We start from the raw sequence: 17471 nt of genomic DNA, 5'->3' as shown, positions 1-17471 counted from the left end.
TTTTAAGATTCAATAAAAATAATTTTAAAAAACACGTTTTTAAAACAAAAATAACTTTTCTAAGCTCAAAATATAAGTCTTCCTTAGCTCTCAACAGAGGCATGGCCCTCCAAAACCATCACTGGTATTTCCAAGCTCTTTGAATTATAGTGATATAAACTTTTTGGATCTGGTGCTCACGATGTATCCTTTCAAAGGTCGATTTCCCAAAATGTAGAACATTTAAGGTCCTCCATTTTTTTGGAAATGTCCTACATTTTGTCCCGGTTTTTAGTAGAGAATTATGGCAACCCTATTTGGAATAAAGGTTTTGAGAACCCAGAACCTACAGAAACGTTGCCGCCTTCTTCTACAAACCCCTGGCTCCCCCAATAACCACAAGCCAAGTAAAATGTGAAAAAGTGCTCCAGAGCGCAAAATATTTTATTTAAGAATGTACAGTGTCGATTCTAACATTTAGGACAGAGAGAGTGGCTCTTGGTGCTGAGGAAGCCTTCTTGAACCGAGAGAGGTTTTGGCAGTCTATACGGAGAGAAGGGAGATTCGGAGACACAACTGTGTGTAAAGGGAAAAGACACCAAGTTATCCGAAAGGGTTTGGTGATAAAAGAAACCGTCACGTCGGTCAGGACAAGTCCAGGCTCCTGACTGTCGATGGAGAACAATTCCTCCTGAATAAAATCCCTTGGTAGTAGTGTTAAGTTTTAAGGCTTTCCAGATCTCAGATGCACGGACGACTCCACAAATGGGCAACATTAATAAATCCACACTAACATGTTTTTAATAGCCATAAGCTACACTGTTGGCCACGGACTGAACTGGCTTTGCTTCAGCAAACTGTACCCCAAGACATAAATTAGTTCATCTCCAGGCTTAAAGTGGATGTGACCATGATCGTCTCCTTCAAAGACTCCTGGAATTCCCTGAACCAAACCAAAAAACAATTTCACGCGCACCACAGGAGAGGCTTGCCGACTCCAAATCTACTTTAATTTAGTTGAGACGGTTAGATATTTAAGACCTCAGCCGTTTGGACGACGGAGGAAGCTTCAAGACGGGAGAGTGGAAACAGATTTCCACACTACATTTTAAAGAAAAGCAAACACAAAGCCCCTTTGAGCTGTTAAAATCAAGCGCTTGACAGGGTCTAAGAGAAGGAGCCATATTGCACTTCCAGAAGAATCATCAGAACAGCGCCGCCTACTATACAAAGAGCTTCTGTTTTCAACTATACAGTTTTGCTTTACAGGGACCCTAAACACAGACTACGTACATACGAAAGAAAATCCACTTCCAATTAAGTCTTAGATTACAAATCACAGTTTTGTTTCTCCCCCCTCCCTTCCTTTCATTATATGTCGGTTTATTTGGATGAGCTATGTTTCCCTCCCCAAGCAATTCTTGGGGGAATGGGAGACTTCACATATGAAGACAATCCCGGCCAATGTCCTAATGCTTCAGATAAGCAGTCAAGCCAGCTGATGGTTTATATGCATAAAAACTGTGCCCCAATCCCTGTAAGGCCACAAACTGTAATGTTAAAAGGTGACATGGATTCCCTAAATATTGGGAAAGACCCCTTTCTTACACAAACCACTGAAGAGTATCCAAAGTGTAGTCAAGTCAGCTAAAGGGGGAAAAACAGCCCCTTTTTCCTGTTAAGATTCCAGGAAACAACAGAAGTCATTTCACTCCTGGTGGTTCATCCCTCTCCAGTTTTCCCCAAAGTTAAGAAACTCTGCAACCAGCTTTTACAAAATGGGGTGCCCTTGGTAATCTATGTAGGCCAGAGCCTCAGAAGAAAACCTATGCAAACTGATGCGCCTCTCCGGTGTGGGAGAGGATGGGTCCTGTGCACCATGGGATCTTGAGTAAGTCTTTGTAAATCCATATATCAAAGCCCAGATAATAAGGTGGCTGGATGCTATTTTAAGGTGGGGTATTTTCTCAATCCAATTCTGCTGGGTCTTGCGCTTCCTGGACCTGCAGCAGACTGAAAAACAAAACACAACATGTTTGAATCCAGTTTTTTAACCAATGCAAAAAGAACCCAAAACAACCCTCGCATCCTAAACAAACATCCTAACATCATAAAAACAAGGACGAGGAACCTTTATCAGACAAAGGGCTCAATTCAATTCCTGAGAAGTTCTCAGGGGTCACATTCCTGTGCTGAGCAGGATCTAAGGTAAAAGGATTATGACCAAAAACCTTGATAAAGCTTAATTTAAAAGTTGCCATTGACAGTAATTGAGTCTATTTTCAACCTTTTAGGATGGCAAAGAAACCTGTACAAAGCTGGGAAACCAATAAATGGCTGTATCATGAGAAAACAGTCATAGCTATCTGGGGAAGAGGCCAGATCTAGCCCCAAGCAGGACTGGATTCAGCACCAGGGCTATATCCCACCTTTGCTGTTAGTGGAGAAAAATATATCTATCTGCCTAGATATTTAATATGCAACAAACCCCCCAAAAGCAGAAAGTCCCAACAGTGAGAGGCATGGTTTATAAAAAGAACATTCCCAGCAAGTCCATGGGTGAGGTGAGATTTAGAGTAGTGCCTCCCAAGATGTGAGAGACTGGTAATTCTTTTGCCACAATGTGCCAGGGACCAATACCATATTTGTGCTCGCTGGCTATGACTATTTCTATCTTTCATGGAAATTCACCAAGGACCAGCATCAATGGCTGTCTCATGGACCAGCACTGGTCCATGAGCTACCACTCCGAGGAGTTCAATAAATACATTATTGGGTGCCATTCTTGAAGCACTGTGTTCTCCCATACGTAACAGAGAGGTAAAAAGGAGGATCTCTAGGGAAATTACAGGGATAAATCCCATTACCTGTGCAAACTGGGAGGGGTTGTAAAACTGGACTGTGCCTGTTGGGGGTCCTCCCACAGGAGCCTAAAAATGGAGAGAAATTTCCATGAGTGAGATACAAAGAAAGAGATGCTGCTTATCAAGCTCATTTTGTATATCCGATAAAAGCACAACAACACTGGTGTCCCAGGTAGGTGCAGAGCAGCAGACTATCACACACAGATGCAAAAAACGAAAAGGGGAAAAGAAAGTCCATGTGTCTCCAACACTTTGGAAAGTTCCCACATTACCATCGACGACGGCAGCCGCAATGCAGGTTACGAAACAAAGGCACATGCATAAACCTGAGTAAGCTTGATTGGGGCAGGCGGGTGGGTCGGGAACGGGGGAAGAAGCCCCTTTGGCATGCGAGAAGAAGAGCAAAACGGGTTATCTGTGCCAGCTGCCCAAAAAGGATCACTCATTGCCTGGGTTAGTAAGCCTCATGCCTTGCTGGAGAACCCGCTTGCTGGGCTTCAGTGTATTAAGGAAGCCCCTTGTAAGGTGAAAGTTATGTAAAGATGAAGCACACGATTCCTTCTTACAAGGGCTGGGAGAAAGATGAATGTATTTTTACTGTTTTCAGGACGAGAGACCAAGATGCCATACATGTCTAGCATGGTGCAGACATATGCTAGCATTGTTACACTGGAGACGAGTTGCACAACATGGCTTTCGGTTCACACATTATGCAAGGATCCAGCATTCCCCATCCACCAAATCAAAAGTGTGTGTAAGAGAGACAGGGGCTATGAGGTATGGCTTTGCAGCATAACTGGTTGCGGTAAGGACTGCGCTTACTCGATTTCTGAGAAAGCACAACTGCTGGTGCAACTGTCTTGTCTATCTCTTGCCCTATATCGGAGGATCTCACAGTGGTGTACAACAACATAAATTTAAGACAATAGCTAACAATGCAAATAATTTAAAAGACTAAAAATATATGGCCATCGGACCTCTCAGGTGAGGATATTTCATAACAGGGAAGCTACAGGAAAGAAGGTCCATAACAGGCCTTCAAGATGCCCCAGAAAGGGGGTGAGCTTCAAATAAATATACATAATCACAATATTTGAAAATGGAAGAAGATTTTTGCCTTTCTTGGCAGAAAACCTTATCACTTCCCCTTCCACTGGAGTATGTAGCACGTCTGGTGGGCTTATGGCATTTACTCTCCCTATACACTCATTCCTGTCACGGACATACTGTGCCCTAAACTGAATTCAACCAGACAGTCTTTTTGCTCCATCTAACGCCACTGTATTTATCTGGCACCCAATTTAAAATGAAAGAGTCCCAGCTATGTCTTTGAGGCATAATCGAGCACTGCAGAACTGAGCATCGCAGAACCATACCCTCCAAATGGCCCAATTTGGGAGGGTCAATCTGAATTATTTCTCTGTTGTCCCACTTTCTCAGCTGCTTTTTAAATGTCTCAAGTTTCTCCCTCTCTTCCCACTTTCTCCCGTTATCTTCATCTTACTTCAAACTGCGGAAAACTAAAGTTAAACCTCCTGGACTTTGAGAATCTCCCAGTTATCACACATGGCCAAAAGCAGAAGGTGCCAGCCGGCAAGATTTGCCCCTCCATACCATCTTAAGTAAGAAGAGAAACATCAAAATGCAGGCCTATGTTCAATTTTTTTCTCCTGTTTGGTTTGTAACACTTTGCCTAATGAAGAAGCCAGTGAAGCATCTAAAACTTTCAACATGTATAATGTGCATTTTGGTTGGCCTGATAAAAGATATCACTTTTTGGTGGATTTTTGTTGTGACTAAAATGAAGTACTTTGCACCAAAATAAACTCAGCAGGGGGAAGAGGAGAGGAAGGGACACACTTTTGCCCTTTCCAATAGGCTCAGGCAAAAGCAACCTGCTGCAGTATCTCCTAGCTTCTCTCTTCTTCCTTGTTAGTAACTTTGGCCACCTTGACCACATTCTGATGTTGCCTGACTCCATGTGTCCTGGTTTTCATCTCTGAAATGTTGACAAGTAGGCAGTCCTTCATAGAAGGAGCACTTCATCTTCATGTTGTTGTGTTAGTTCCATACAATACAGGTGGGAGAAGATGAACTGAGGTGGTATTAGAGAAACTACTGAGTAAATGTGAAAGGGAAAAAAAATGGAGAGGGGAGGAAGGAGAAGTAAAATAAGGATAGCCAATGTAAGTGAGAACAGCCAGCCAAATGTACCTGGTTAAAATGCTGGCTTACTTCACGTGATAATGAACTCATTGAACTAGAGCGCGAAAGCTACAAAACAGCAAAAAAAACACACAACACATACAAAAAACGGAATCAAAAGTCATCATGCAGGCCACTGCCTCAAGCTCTCAGTTATCCTATCTCATTAAAACGAAGAGAAAAACAAAACATCTCCTGGCGCCAAAGGTTAAATGGTATGAATTACAAAATGCAAGTTAGCTTAAAACTGAAGAACTTTCTGGGTTGTAAAGAACCTATGGTGCAGCTAGAGACAATGCCTGCATACAAGTTGTATCAAGTTTAGTATTTTCATGGCATTTAACACAATCACTAAAACTCATGCACAGAGGAAACCTTTTTCTTGTTAACAACAACAATAGAAAGCTACACAGCATGACAACCTTTCTTGAACAAGCCGGTTAATGTTTTAATGTATTTTACACATGGCTCCCACTTCGCAAAATACTAACTATTGGATAAGCATCCATTTCAATTCTGGCCTATTGCTGATTCTGAAGCGGACCCCTTTCCAGTGACTACCCACTGCTTGAACCCACTGCCTCCTATTTCAAATGTAAAGGTAGCTATGATCTAAATGTACCAAATATTCCACCACAAACTCCAACCATTTCCACCCGCAAACTCAGACAGGCAAACGTACCTCACCGGACTGGGAGCCCTCTGGGTTGGACTGAGAGAGCTCAGAGCCAGGTGGAAATGTGTCAGAATTTAAGTACTGAAGGAAAGAAACAGAGCAGCAATTAGGCAGAAGAATAAATCACAGGACAAGAGGACCAAGGACTCAAGGAAGAGCTAAGGAGATGATTTTAAAAATTAGATTTTGTATGGAAGTGGAAGTATGCAAGTTATCATTTAAAAAAGAGAGACCCTGCAGCGGGACTACTTCAATTCAAGTCAGAACTGAGACCCAGAACTGAGACCCAGAGACCTCAGCAACATCCAGTAGAAGAAACACACCCTTTTTGCTTGGGAAAAAAAAAATAGCTGAGAGGCGATAAGGCTGCAAAACCAGTACTGGAGTGTGGCACTTTATCCACCCGTGGATTAAATAAAGAAAGCTAACATGACTGTTACCACTATTGTTTCATTCATTCAATTCTCACACATAAAGACAATATTTACTTATAATCCATACCCCCACATTCTTTCATTCAATCATACACAGACATACAGTGGGCCCTTGGTATCCACTGTAGTTTGGTTCCAGGGCCACCTGTGGATACCAAAATCCGTGAATGCTCCAGACGCATTCAGTACAAGCAGTGTCCTTCATATAAAATAGTAAAATGAAGTCTACTTTTTGGAATTTATATCTTTTTGAAATATTTTCAACCCGTGGATGGTTGAATCCACAGATAAAGCATCTGTGGATATGGAGGGTTGACTGTATATCCAAATCCATGACCCCTTCTCTTCCCCTTAACCACAAAGGGACATCATTTCCTCTTTTGCTTTCTCTCAGCTGCTATTCCCTCCTTTGCTCCCCTTGGCCTTAGCAACTAGGCTTAGAAAAAGCACATGTAACCCTCTCTCCTAAATTTCACACAATGGCTACACTTGAGAGTCTCCTCTTTTGCACCTCTCTTGGTCACGAAAACATGTCACTTAAAACTTACTGGATGCTCTGCAGCCATTTCAGGGTTACGTTCATTTCCTGGGGTCATCTGCTCTTCAGCCACGCCACCTTCCAGAGGCTGCTGATCTTCTGCAACTGCAAGAGCAGACCACAAGATGAGCAGACAAGACAAGCCCCCTTACAGCCACAGTACTTCACAAAGATGAAGTATATAAGTTGAAAACAACTTGAAGGCACACACAACAACAGCAACAATTTCAGTTCAACGAAGAAATCCTACAGGTCTGTTTTCTTTAAACAAGTGATCTGAACAGAACAACAAACATTTATGACATATTGAAAATTCATCTTACCAAAAAACAAAACAAAACAAAAAATGCAGCAAAAGGAAAACACAGAAAACACTAAAAGAAAGCTGTTGGAAGGCCAGCCTTTTCCCTGTCACCTGCTCTCTCCTTGCCTCATTTACTCACCTGAGTTTGGTACGAACATGTTTGCAGGAATGGGCATTGGGGCCAATGGAGCAAAGAGTTCAGAAGGTGCAGGGGCAGTCCCAGGAGACTTCGCTCTGCTTGGGTTCAGGATGTCAACATAGCGAGCTTTGCTTCCTGCTGAAAAGACACAAGCAGGAAAGGATGGGGGAAATCACAATGAGATGGAGGGCATAATACTGGAACCTGAAAAAGTTACTTTTTTTTTTTTTTTTTTGCAATTGCTTTTATTTTATTAAGCAAACACAAGACAATACAATGTATAATACATAAACTAAAACTTACATACGTACAAGGGACAACATAAAATAAGCAGAGTATCTAAAAGATTATTCTCTATATTTCGACTTCCAAGGCTCTCTTCTTACACCAGATTAGAAAAGTTACTTTTTGACTACAATGTCCACACTTCCCCTCCCCCAAGGTTTTCAAGATCACTTAATAGACAGATCACTGGGTCAGTAGAACGAAAGACAGGCAACAGCAAACTACTTGTTGGCAAATAACATTTGGGGAAGAACAAAACCAAAGACTCCTTCATAGGAAAGCACAGTAGATTTGCAGTGAAGAACATGCTTAATAGTCAGAAGCTCTCAGGTTCATTCCATATAGGTTTAAATCACCCAAAATCAAAACAAAAAACAACCCACTGCTTATCAAAAGGGACAGTGCTGGGCTGAACAGACAGATGGCCCACCTCATGACAAGGCAGTTACAGCTGTTTTCAATAGGCTCCCACCAAATAGTGTAGGTACCTGCTCTCCTGGAGAACATATTGACTGAAGCATTGGGAGGACCTCCTGGACCAGTGGGAGCTGCCTGAGGAACTTGTGGGAACCCCGTAGGAGGCGGAGGTGGTGGCTTGCTCTGGAAGAAAAGAACAGTGGGCCCTTGGATCAGGGTTCCCTTAGGAACCAGGTTTGGGTTTTGTTTTTTACTTCTCTTACTGCAGTTTGAATTGGACTTCACAGACCATAAGTCATCATAAAATATTGAGTCAAAATTATTTTGAAAACACTGGTGCTGTAGAGACAGAGGGAGAGCGGTACAATATTTTGCATTACTTGTCAGGGATGCTAAACCAAGAAGTGTGCTTTAAAGGGAACTTATTGCTACTTTTCAAAAGGAGAACATCACAAATAAAGCTCTTGTTTCTCATCTCCTAAGTGCTGCTAGGATGGAAACTGCACAGCACTGGCTCCACTTAAATGGAACTATCCTTTCAAGGTTTGCTACAAAGAGTGTGAGAAATAGCACTATATGATAAAAGTACAATCTGAAAATAATAACAAAGATAATAAAGGTAATGACATTTTCATAGAATCATAGAGTTGGAAGAGAGCCCAAGGCCATCCAGTCCAACACCATTCTGCCACGCAAGAAGACACACTCAAAGCACACCTGACAAATAGCCATCCAGCCTCTGTTTAAAAACTTTATCGTCGTTTATCATGTTTGCAAACAAAGATTCAACATCTTACAAATCCCTCCCCATTTAATGTTCTTTTGAGTATCTGTTTTCTAGCTGAGAAGACCCCAATTTCTTCTGTGACAGAATTTAGTTATTAGAAAAGAGAACACACAGCTATATATAATTGAATCTTTTATTGAGAGGGATATAATAATATCTCAGTGTGTATTTGTATATTTTGTTGTGTTCTGATCATTATGGTTTTACTGTTATGAACCAGAACACTTATACAATGTTATGTTTATAAAGTTTTATTGCTTCACAATAAATAAAATTACAAAAGAGAGACACAGAAAGAGAAACAGTAAGAGTGGATAGGCTGGAACTACAAAACTGAAAGTGGAAGATGGTTATGGGTGATGAATGGGACTTTCTAAAAAGCATCCTGGAAAAAAGAATGTGTGCACAGCTACTCATTGCAGATATAAATAAAAAATGAATGGCTCAACAGATTGAACAGTGCAAGTTAAAACCTGAACTTGGTTCTTACCTCTTCTTCTGGTTCATCTAAATTGACCCACCGCTGTTTCTTCTCATCCCAAACAATCTAGACAAATGGAACATTGTGAGGTTACAAAGAGTGTCTCATGCATCGAGCAGTTAAGCAGTTTAACAGTCAAGCAGTGCTTGAAAGATGGGTGTGAATCTCAGCATCTTAAGTTGAAGCATTTTGCACATGAGCCGAGAGCCATGAATTCAGTGTTCTTACCGATTTGTTCTTGTCATCAGGGAGGTGAGCTTCATTCTTGCTTTTGCCCATCAGCCAGCCAAACCACGTCGCACCGCTCTAAAAACAAAGACATCACTAGGCTTATTTTATCCCCCCTCTCTTCTGCTTGGTGCAGATGGAAAGCAAAAAGTCATTTCTATCTCAGTTTGTTTCTTATTTCAGAAACAGTATGCCTCTGTATATCAATTGCTAGAGGAATGAAACATGGAAGGAATAGTTTGCTCATATCCTGCTTGTAAGCTTCTCATAGGCAATCAATTGACTGCTGTAATGAACAGAAAGTTGAAGTACAGGAGCCTCTGGTCTGAGCAAACTAGGAATGGAAAGAATAGTTAGAAATGTTTTAAAAATGGCCCCCAAAATAGGTTTCTCAAGTGCTGGGAATTTGCACAGAAAAGAGAATTACTGCACAGCAAACAGTTTTTCTACACTGAAAATAATATTCTTCCGCACATAAATGTTATATTCTGTACTTCTGTGCAAATTAGAGACATGGGTTTACATGGAAACATTTCTACAGACACCTCTAACCTACCTTCCGTGGTGCTGTTTCCTTTTTGGTTTCTTTTTTGGTTTCTTTCCCTTCTGGGATTGATGGTGGGGGCGGAGAGGGCTGCTTTGCTGCCGAGTTCCGTCTCTCACGTCCCACCGAATGCACAGAGGATTCTGAGGTGGTCCGAGACCGCTGTCCAAAGCCCTGACACAGTACAAGAAAGTGGGGTTACTTTTTTTTGGCTCCAAGCAGTGATATTTCTGACTGATGCACAAGGCAGGGAGAGAGAGGGCAGGGCAAGAAAACAAGGGAATCAAGATGCAAGTTATTAAGAAGAAAAAGGATGGTATGTAAAAGAAGAGACTGAGTGAGAGTGAGTCTACTTTGTGGCATACCATATGGGCTGAAGACTGAGAGGTAGTTCTGGATCGTCGGCCCGGGCCCTGGATAAATACAAAGCCAGTACATAAGCAAGCAGCTAAGCCAACTATTAAAAAAACGGGGGGGGGGGGGGGGGAGAGACTGAGACAAGTTCTAAACAACTACTTTCAGCTGCAGATTTAATTTGGTTAGTGTCTTTTAAAAAGAAATCAATAGGACTTACACAAATTTCCCCATGGAGGAAAAAAGATCAAGGAATGACCCTTTGCTTCCAGCGGACCAGTGAAGGGGACCTACCCACCCAACATACTCGCTTCCTAGGTTGTGTTTCAACCTGCAGTACAGATTCATTATTCTCAGACTACTCTGTGCACAACATACAGTGGGATGGAGATTGCAACACATTCCAAAATGGAGCCAATAGGCAAGGTGTTAAGATGCTGCTAAGCAAGGCACCACAGGAAAGCTTCCAAACAGACATGGGATGGAGGTGTTGGCAAAATAAGGGCCACAAAAGTGGAAAGAATTAGGCTGATACCATGCTTGCCATCTTGCCATAGAAGTCATCTTCTCTGGGCCCTGGTACAGGCTTCCAACCTGGAGACTCCCGAGGGGCAGCCTGCATAGCTGAGATATATGAAAAGCACAAGCAAGTAAGGTTTTTTGTCCAAATGAAATGTTCCGGTTTAGATTAGAAGAGAGGTGGCTACTCCCAGTTTCTTCACATCTATCCAGATTTTCTTAATCTCGGCCTCCTTCTCCCAAACATCCTCTAATTTTGTTCTCAAGCAACCATTAGTCTCCTCATGAATAAAATTTCCTTACTGTTTCATATCTGTCTTGCCTTTTCGGATAGAGTTCTAACAAGTCTGATTTCAACACCCACTTGACACAACAGATCAAAAAAATAATAATCATTCAATTTAGTGTGAGATGTGCAGTTATTCATCCCATCCCATCTAGGGTGATCAGAATGATTATTCTAAGGCAGCATGCAGTTTCTTGGCTCCACTGTTCAAGAAACAGTCCAATCCCAGTTGCAGTCTGGGGGGTCAAACACCTGAAAGCTCTACAGGATAAACCCAGAAGCAAGACCAAGGCCTGCTGCCACTCTACAGGTGACTCTCACTGTGTCTGCAGGGAGAAACTGGAGTTGAAGGGAAGGGGGCTGTGGAGAATCCTGGAGGCAAACAATCAAAAGAGTCAGAATCAGTGGCAGCATGGCCAGGTGGGCATGTAGGAAGTGGAACATGGCAGCTTTGCTGCTCAGCCTGGAAATTGACTGAAGGGAGAGCAGGGCAAATTCTAGAAATAGGAGAACGACAAGAGGGAATATGGCTCCTCAATGGAAGTGGGAGGACAACACAAAGCTGGGAGGTCCCAGATCTTTCTTTGCTACAGCCCTGAAGGTGCTATCTCAAGAAAAGGGCTGGATGGACAAATGTTCAGTGAGATCCAAGGAGTGTTTTCCTGCTAAAGGAAGGCAATGTAGCAACGGCAGGGGTGTTAACTGTGCAGTTTGTGGATTGCCTGCAGCCCACCAATCCCTTCAGTACAGCATTTAACGTTCCTCATCAACAAAACAAACAAGATGCCCCAAAATGAGAAATCAATTCCCCTGCCCAGAAGCCCCCAGCTTGTCTGGCCAGAAATAGCCTTTTTTCAAAAAGAGAAGTGATAATTTGATCATGTTTTGCTTCAGAAAAACAGGGAGCCATATCCTGTGAGGATTTAGGGCATTACTGGAAAATGGGGGAGGAGATATTCCCAAAATTTTTTACAGCTGTTTAGACCCAGGAATAAGCTACAATGTAATCCTGAAACTCAGAGCAAGAATATGACTTCCCAGCCAGAAGGGGCTGAAACCATGAATGAAGTCTTTCAGTGCTTTTTCAAACTGCTGAGATTCCCAAAGATCTCCTAAAAAAGATTAACCACCAAGAACACTTTCCTGCATGCTGTCTTAAGGGATAGTGTGTGCAACTGTAACAAACCATAAGGAACATTCTCTCCAAATCATGTGTGAGAATGCACAACAGAAACAGGGGACAGGTTCTGTTGGTATGTAGCTGGCCCTAAGTTTCTTTGTCAGGGTTTAGCTTTTAGGCAGCAAAGCCACATTGTCTTCCCCAGTCACCCATCTTCTGGGCCAAAAGACATACCTGTTTCCTGGTTGACCTGTTCCTGCAGCTGCAGCTCACTGGCTTGAGGTGGTAAGCCTGCTGGGGGCACCATCATTCCTGGGTACATTGGGCTCTGTTCAGCAGCAAAGGAGCCTGAAAAGCCAGGTCCCAGCCCAGGTCCTGACCCCGCACCGGAAGGAGGCATGGAGTAGACTGGAACATTGTTGAAAGTCTCTTGTTGGGAAGATGGAGCCATGGCAGTTGAGCTGTCCAGAATGGTTTGAGGAGCTCCAGAAAGGATGGAAATATATAAATATAAATCTCTCTCTCTCTTCAAGGCGTTTATAATCAATAACAAGAAGCTTAGAGGTGGTGAGCCTTTTGTCCTGTGGCTAAATTTCTTAACAATGGAAAGACTATTTGAAAATATTTGAGAAACACTAAAAAACATGTTTCTGCAGTGTGGAGAAACCCTGATGAAAGGAATCCTGGATTCGCAAGAAGTTGTGCAGTTCACAACTTATTGTGCACAAAATTTGCATGTGGGTATTTGTGCAGAAAACAGCATATCCTTTCCAGAAAATAATGGCCAGAATCCTACTGGGAAGTTATGAATGGATAACTGAGAGATAGACATTTGTGATGGTTTCATATTCATGATTCCTACACATCTCCTTGTTTAGGGGACACATAGGGACCGTGAAAGTCCCCCAATCCCCATTTATTGGTCAGCAGCCACTGCAAAGGAGATCTGTTTCCATCGATCAGGAAGCTGATGGTGCTATGACCATTTATGTGAGCAATCTCTGTTGCAAGAGGGAATTGTGGTAGGAACCCTATTTCTGCCTGTCACAATGGAGATTGCTTGGGAAGGGATAAGAATGTTAAGTGCTTCCTGAGACTGAGGAGCAGACCCCCGTCAATCACAGCAGCTGCTTAATGGTAAGTGAGGATATGTGGGGTTGGACTGGGATTCACTAGAGAGGATTCTGGACAATATGTCTATGCAGAAATATAATTTCCTGCAAAGAAAACGCTGTAACTGAACATTTATTCTGTGCAAAATTCATACATGGTTGATCTGCCTAGAAAACAACATTTTCTTTCTGTGTATTTCCTATGCAGAAAATACTGTTTTCTGTGCAAAACCACCAATACTGTGAAGAATGTCCTGAATAGCAAACATTTTGAAGACTTTCTCACAGTGGGAAGGAAATTGTTAAAATTACTCATTCCTTCCTCTGAGATGAAACGTAGTGAAGAATTCCATTCCCAAGCTGGGCTCAAACTCTTTCCCCCTAAAACCATTATCTGCAGGTTTCCCATCTTTTGTATAGGCTTTCCTCTTAATTCTTAGACATTCCTGAGGTTCACTTAACAGAAATAAAAACTAAACTGAGCTGGTGCTTTTGGCCTCACTACTTCTGACTTCGACCCTCCTCACTACTGGATTGTGGCCTCTAAAAATTTGTCTGAAATTGAATTCTGGCCTTAGGGTAAAAGACCTTCCCCACCCTAGGTTCAATGTGATTCTTGAATAACCAAAGAAATTTCATCCTTCCACTATCTCTTTGTTGACACACCAAGTATGTCTGGCCTATATGATGAGAAATGGTCAGGAGAGACTACTAATGCAATTTGTCATTGGGTCAAGCCCACCATCTTTTTCAGGAATGAGCAATGAGGAGCTTTCTTACATCCTGTGCTCTTCACTCAGACAACTGTTTTTGTTATTAAACAAAAAACAGTGCACAGAAACCTTTCCAAATCAAACTAGTGTGGAAACTTACTGAGAACAGAGATTTTGCATGTTCCCATTCTGTGACCTGGGGCAAGTGTCCCTGTCGGTCCCAGAGTCCTGATGTTCTGATTTTCATGTGGAATACACACCTGAAGGCATCAGCTGGACCCCCTGTATGGGGTGTGTTGCATTAGGGAGCAAAGAGGCTAGGAGTGGGTTGTCAGGGCCAGAACTCATATCCTGGCCAGGTCCTATTCCTTCACTCTGACTGATGCGGTCCAGTTCTGAGCTTGGCGTACTGCATGCATACTGCTGGGGTGTGGATCTGCCAGCGCTGTAAGCTAGAGAGCCTTCCTGGAATCAGGTGAAGAGGACAAAAATAGTAGATTATTCAGTGACTTATTTATGCATTGACCACTTTATATGCCCATCAATACCTATGTTAACGTGTGGAGCTAGGGAACACCTGCACCATTAGCCCTGGCCAGAATATGGGGAGGGGACATCATTTAGTGGTAGAAGTCCTGTTTTGCAGACACACAGTCCCAGGGTCAATCTCCAATATCTCTGTTTAAAGACGACCACGGAGGAGTTGATAGGGAAAATCTCTCAACTGCCCAAGACTCTGATCCAGTCAGAACAAAATGACAGACATGTAATCTGGTCTGGTAAGAAGCAGTTTCCTACTGTTGTGTGGTCTCTCAGTCCAGCCCAACTTCTGCCTAATATTCTGCTGCTGTAGAAACATGTCTCCTCATTAGCTCTAATTTTATCCTCTTGCAACAAGTATGAAATGAGCATAAGAGGACTGAGATCCTTCTAGTCCAGTAGTGGGCAACGCATGGCCCTTCAAATGTTGACAAACTGAAACTGCCAGAATTCCATGCCACTAGCGATGCTGGAAGTTGCAATGAGATAACATTTGGAGGGCTTTGCGTTACCCACTTATCCTCCCCCAGAAAGAAAGTGTCTGAATCACAAGGCTGGTTATCCTTAAGAATGGACTAGGATTTCGGATGGAACCACTGAAGTCACCAGGGAAGATGGCCAGCTACTGTTTTCATCAGATGGAATATGAATACAACCTTATGTTTGGAAGAAGTAACCCAGTGTATGAGTTTTGCACAAGATATGTTAAGTGGGCAAGGAAGACAGTCTTCACTGTAAATGTTTCCAAAGGCAAAAACACACTGCTGAATTTATCCAGTCTGAGACTGAACCCTGGCTAAGTGCTACAACATTCTGGGACATGTAGTTTTGTGAGACATTTAGCCTTCTCTGTCAGAGAGATGTAGAGCCACAACAAACTACAGTTCCCAGAATTCCCTAGCAATAAAACAGGTAGTTTAAGCAGTCTCAAACTGGATTATTTCTGCTGTATGTTTTGCCCTCCCCCCCCCCAGTTGCTTTTTAAAGAAAGGCTCTTGGGTTGCAATCTTGAACTTATTCACTTGGACATTGATCTCACTGAAAAAACAAGGACTGACTTCTGAACAAATGTGATGGAGGAGATCACACAGCTATGGTCTAGAACCCCTTAGCCTCTCACAGTTGCCCATTCCTGGGTTAGAAGGATGATGCACTCACCTTAATTTGTCCATCTAAGTTCCGAAGTTGTACTAACCAACTGGGCTCAGTGAAGAATTCCTGCTCTGGTTTCTCTTTGATCTGTGGGTCAAAGAGCCGCAACTGAGAGGACATCTGTGAAGCAAATGAATGAAAGTGGGGAAAAGAGTGGGAAAAGATAAATAAATCAACATTTCTGCAATTCTTCCACTCTTTTTCTATCTTGTCTCTCTGTAAAGACTCAGAGCTATGCTGTTAAAACAGTTTGATTCTACTTATGACTTCATCCTATGGAATCCTTCGATCTGCAGTTCGATATTCTCAGTGATTAACCTAGAATTCTCTCCTAAAGAGCTCTAGTGCTACTAGAGTAGAGCTCCTGAGCAAGAAATTCCAAATTCCTCACCAAACTACAAATCCCAAGATTCCACAGGATGGAGCCATGGCAGTGAAAGTGGTATCAGCTTCAATAATAACACAATGTAAATGCAGTCTTAGTGTTCACAAAGTGAAACATAACTGTGTTGTTTTCAGCAGTACCTGCCAAACCCCACCCCCAGTCACACAGAGTACAAGGGGGAAGGTAACAACTTTTGCTGCTCAAAGAAAGAAACACTGCTGAATTGCAACTGTACAGCATACCATACCTGGATCACCTGGCTGATCAAAACAGGGGAATAATAGCTGGGGTTTTTCAGGACAGCTTTGGCAATCACTTCACAGTAATGGAACGCCTGTGCGGCCAGTCCCATCTCAGCCAGTCGGCAAGCGTAGATGAACTTGAAAACCTGCAAAGTTTGAGAGGATTCATGGCTGAGAATTCTGAAACCCAGAAACCTTGAGTCAATGTCGACTAAACAGGAAGAGAGAAAGGCAAACCTGAAAGTTGGGCAAACAGCACGGCTGAGTCCCTAGTGACTGTGCGTATTCATAAGCTTCTGTCCTTTGGATAGCTTCATTGGTGGCAAACCTTTGAAAAGGTAAGCTAAGGGAACAAAAAAAAATGGAAAAAGGTATATTCTTCAAATGAGAAGCAAATATCTTCCACCATGAATAATGAATAGCAAGATACCAATTAATAGTGAACTCATCATTCTCTAAGCAGTTTAAAATCTGTAAGTAAATTGCCCCCAACAAACTCATTTTACCGGCCTACAAAATGATGGAAGGTTGAGTCAATCTTGGAGCCCTGAGATTGAACTCACAACCTTGTGGCTGCAGGACCGACATTTAACCACTGTGCCACCAGGACTCTTTTCATGGGTGGTCAGATCACATTGCATTTTTTAATGGGAGGAGAATAAAAGACAATTTATGAGCCAAACAGGAGTACAAAGTACCCCTAAAAGCATGCTCCTTGGAGGCTTCCAGGAATGCATCTTACCATATTATGGCAGGAAAAATAAATAAACAAATAATTGCAGATGAGAGGACTGTGGCAGTCCACATTTGGACCACATGGAAGCCCCCAAGGCCACATAATTTACATCCTGGTGTATTGCTTAAAGATCATTTAGATGAGGAGGCGGCACTGTGGCAGAGAAAGGGCAGAACACAAACCTATCGTACAACCCTCGGTGTACACCACCATTAATTTTATTGCCACTGTTTTCTTTTGCCTTGATGCTGCCTCCATCCTATGACATTCTAGGATCTGTATTTTGTTATGTCTTCAGAGCATTGTGATAGAGAATATCTCACAAAACTACCAATCCCAGAATTCCACAGCACTGAGCCACGCCAGTTAAAGCAGTGTCAAACTGTGTTATTTCTGCAGTGCAGATTAGACCTCAAAAAGTCTGTGGGAGT

General features: G+C 42.5%; 1 protein-coding gene across 6 annotated transcripts in view; it reads right to left on the bottom strand.

The window, feature by feature from the left end:
* Positions 1 to 392: 392 nt before the first annotated feature.
* SEC16A (SEC16 homolog A, endoplasmic reticulum export factor) overlaps positions 393 to 17471 on the bottom strand; it is a 37931-nt gene continuing 20852 nt past the window's right edge. For 2 of the 6 annotated variants that reach the window (XM_042478199.1, XM_042478200.1), the window contains exons 16-32: positions 16542 to 16647; positions 16310 to 16450; positions 15684 to 15797; positions 14246 to 14450; positions 12395 to 12643; positions 10771 to 10859; positions 10247 to 10294; positions 9894 to 10055; positions 9338 to 9415; positions 9119 to 9175; positions 7913 to 8024; positions 7140 to 7277; positions 6707 to 6801; positions 5731 to 5805; positions 5058 to 5117; positions 2847 to 2909; positions 393 to 1992 (exon numbers count right to left, since the gene is read on the bottom strand). In XM_042478199.1, coding sequence (XP_042334133.1) covers positions 1924 to 1992; positions 2847 to 2909; positions 5058 to 5117; positions 5731 to 5805; positions 6707 to 6801; positions 7140 to 7277; positions 7913 to 8024; positions 9119 to 9175; positions 9338 to 9415; positions 9894 to 10055; positions 10247 to 10294; positions 10771 to 10859; positions 12395 to 12643; positions 14246 to 14450; positions 15684 to 15797; positions 16310 to 16450; positions 16542 to 16647 — 1861 coding nt within the window. In that variant the 3' untranslated portion in view covers positions 393 to 1923. The remainder of the gene's footprint in view (positions 1993 to 2846; positions 2910 to 5057; positions 5118 to 5730; positions 5806 to 6706; positions 6802 to 7139; positions 7278 to 7912; positions 8025 to 9118; positions 9176 to 9337; positions 9416 to 9893; positions 10056 to 10246; positions 10295 to 10770; positions 10860 to 12394; positions 12644 to 14245; positions 14451 to 15683; positions 15798 to 16309; positions 16451 to 16541; positions 16648 to 17471) is intronic. The other 4 variants (XM_042478201.1, XM_042478203.1, XM_042478202.1 and 1 more) reach the window with 4 other exon arrangements.

This window comes from Sceloporus undulatus, chromosome 7 (genome assembly GCF_019175285.1).
Source record: "Sceloporus undulatus isolate JIND9_A2432 ecotype Alabama chromosome 7, SceUnd_v1.1, whole genome shotgun sequence".
In the NCBI taxonomy this organism is placed as follows: domain Eukaryota; kingdom Metazoa; phylum Chordata; class Lepidosauria; order Squamata; family Phrynosomatidae; genus Sceloporus; species Sceloporus undulatus.
Note: the sequence above shows the minus strand (reverse complement) of the source record. Positions and strands in the feature narration are given on the sequence as shown.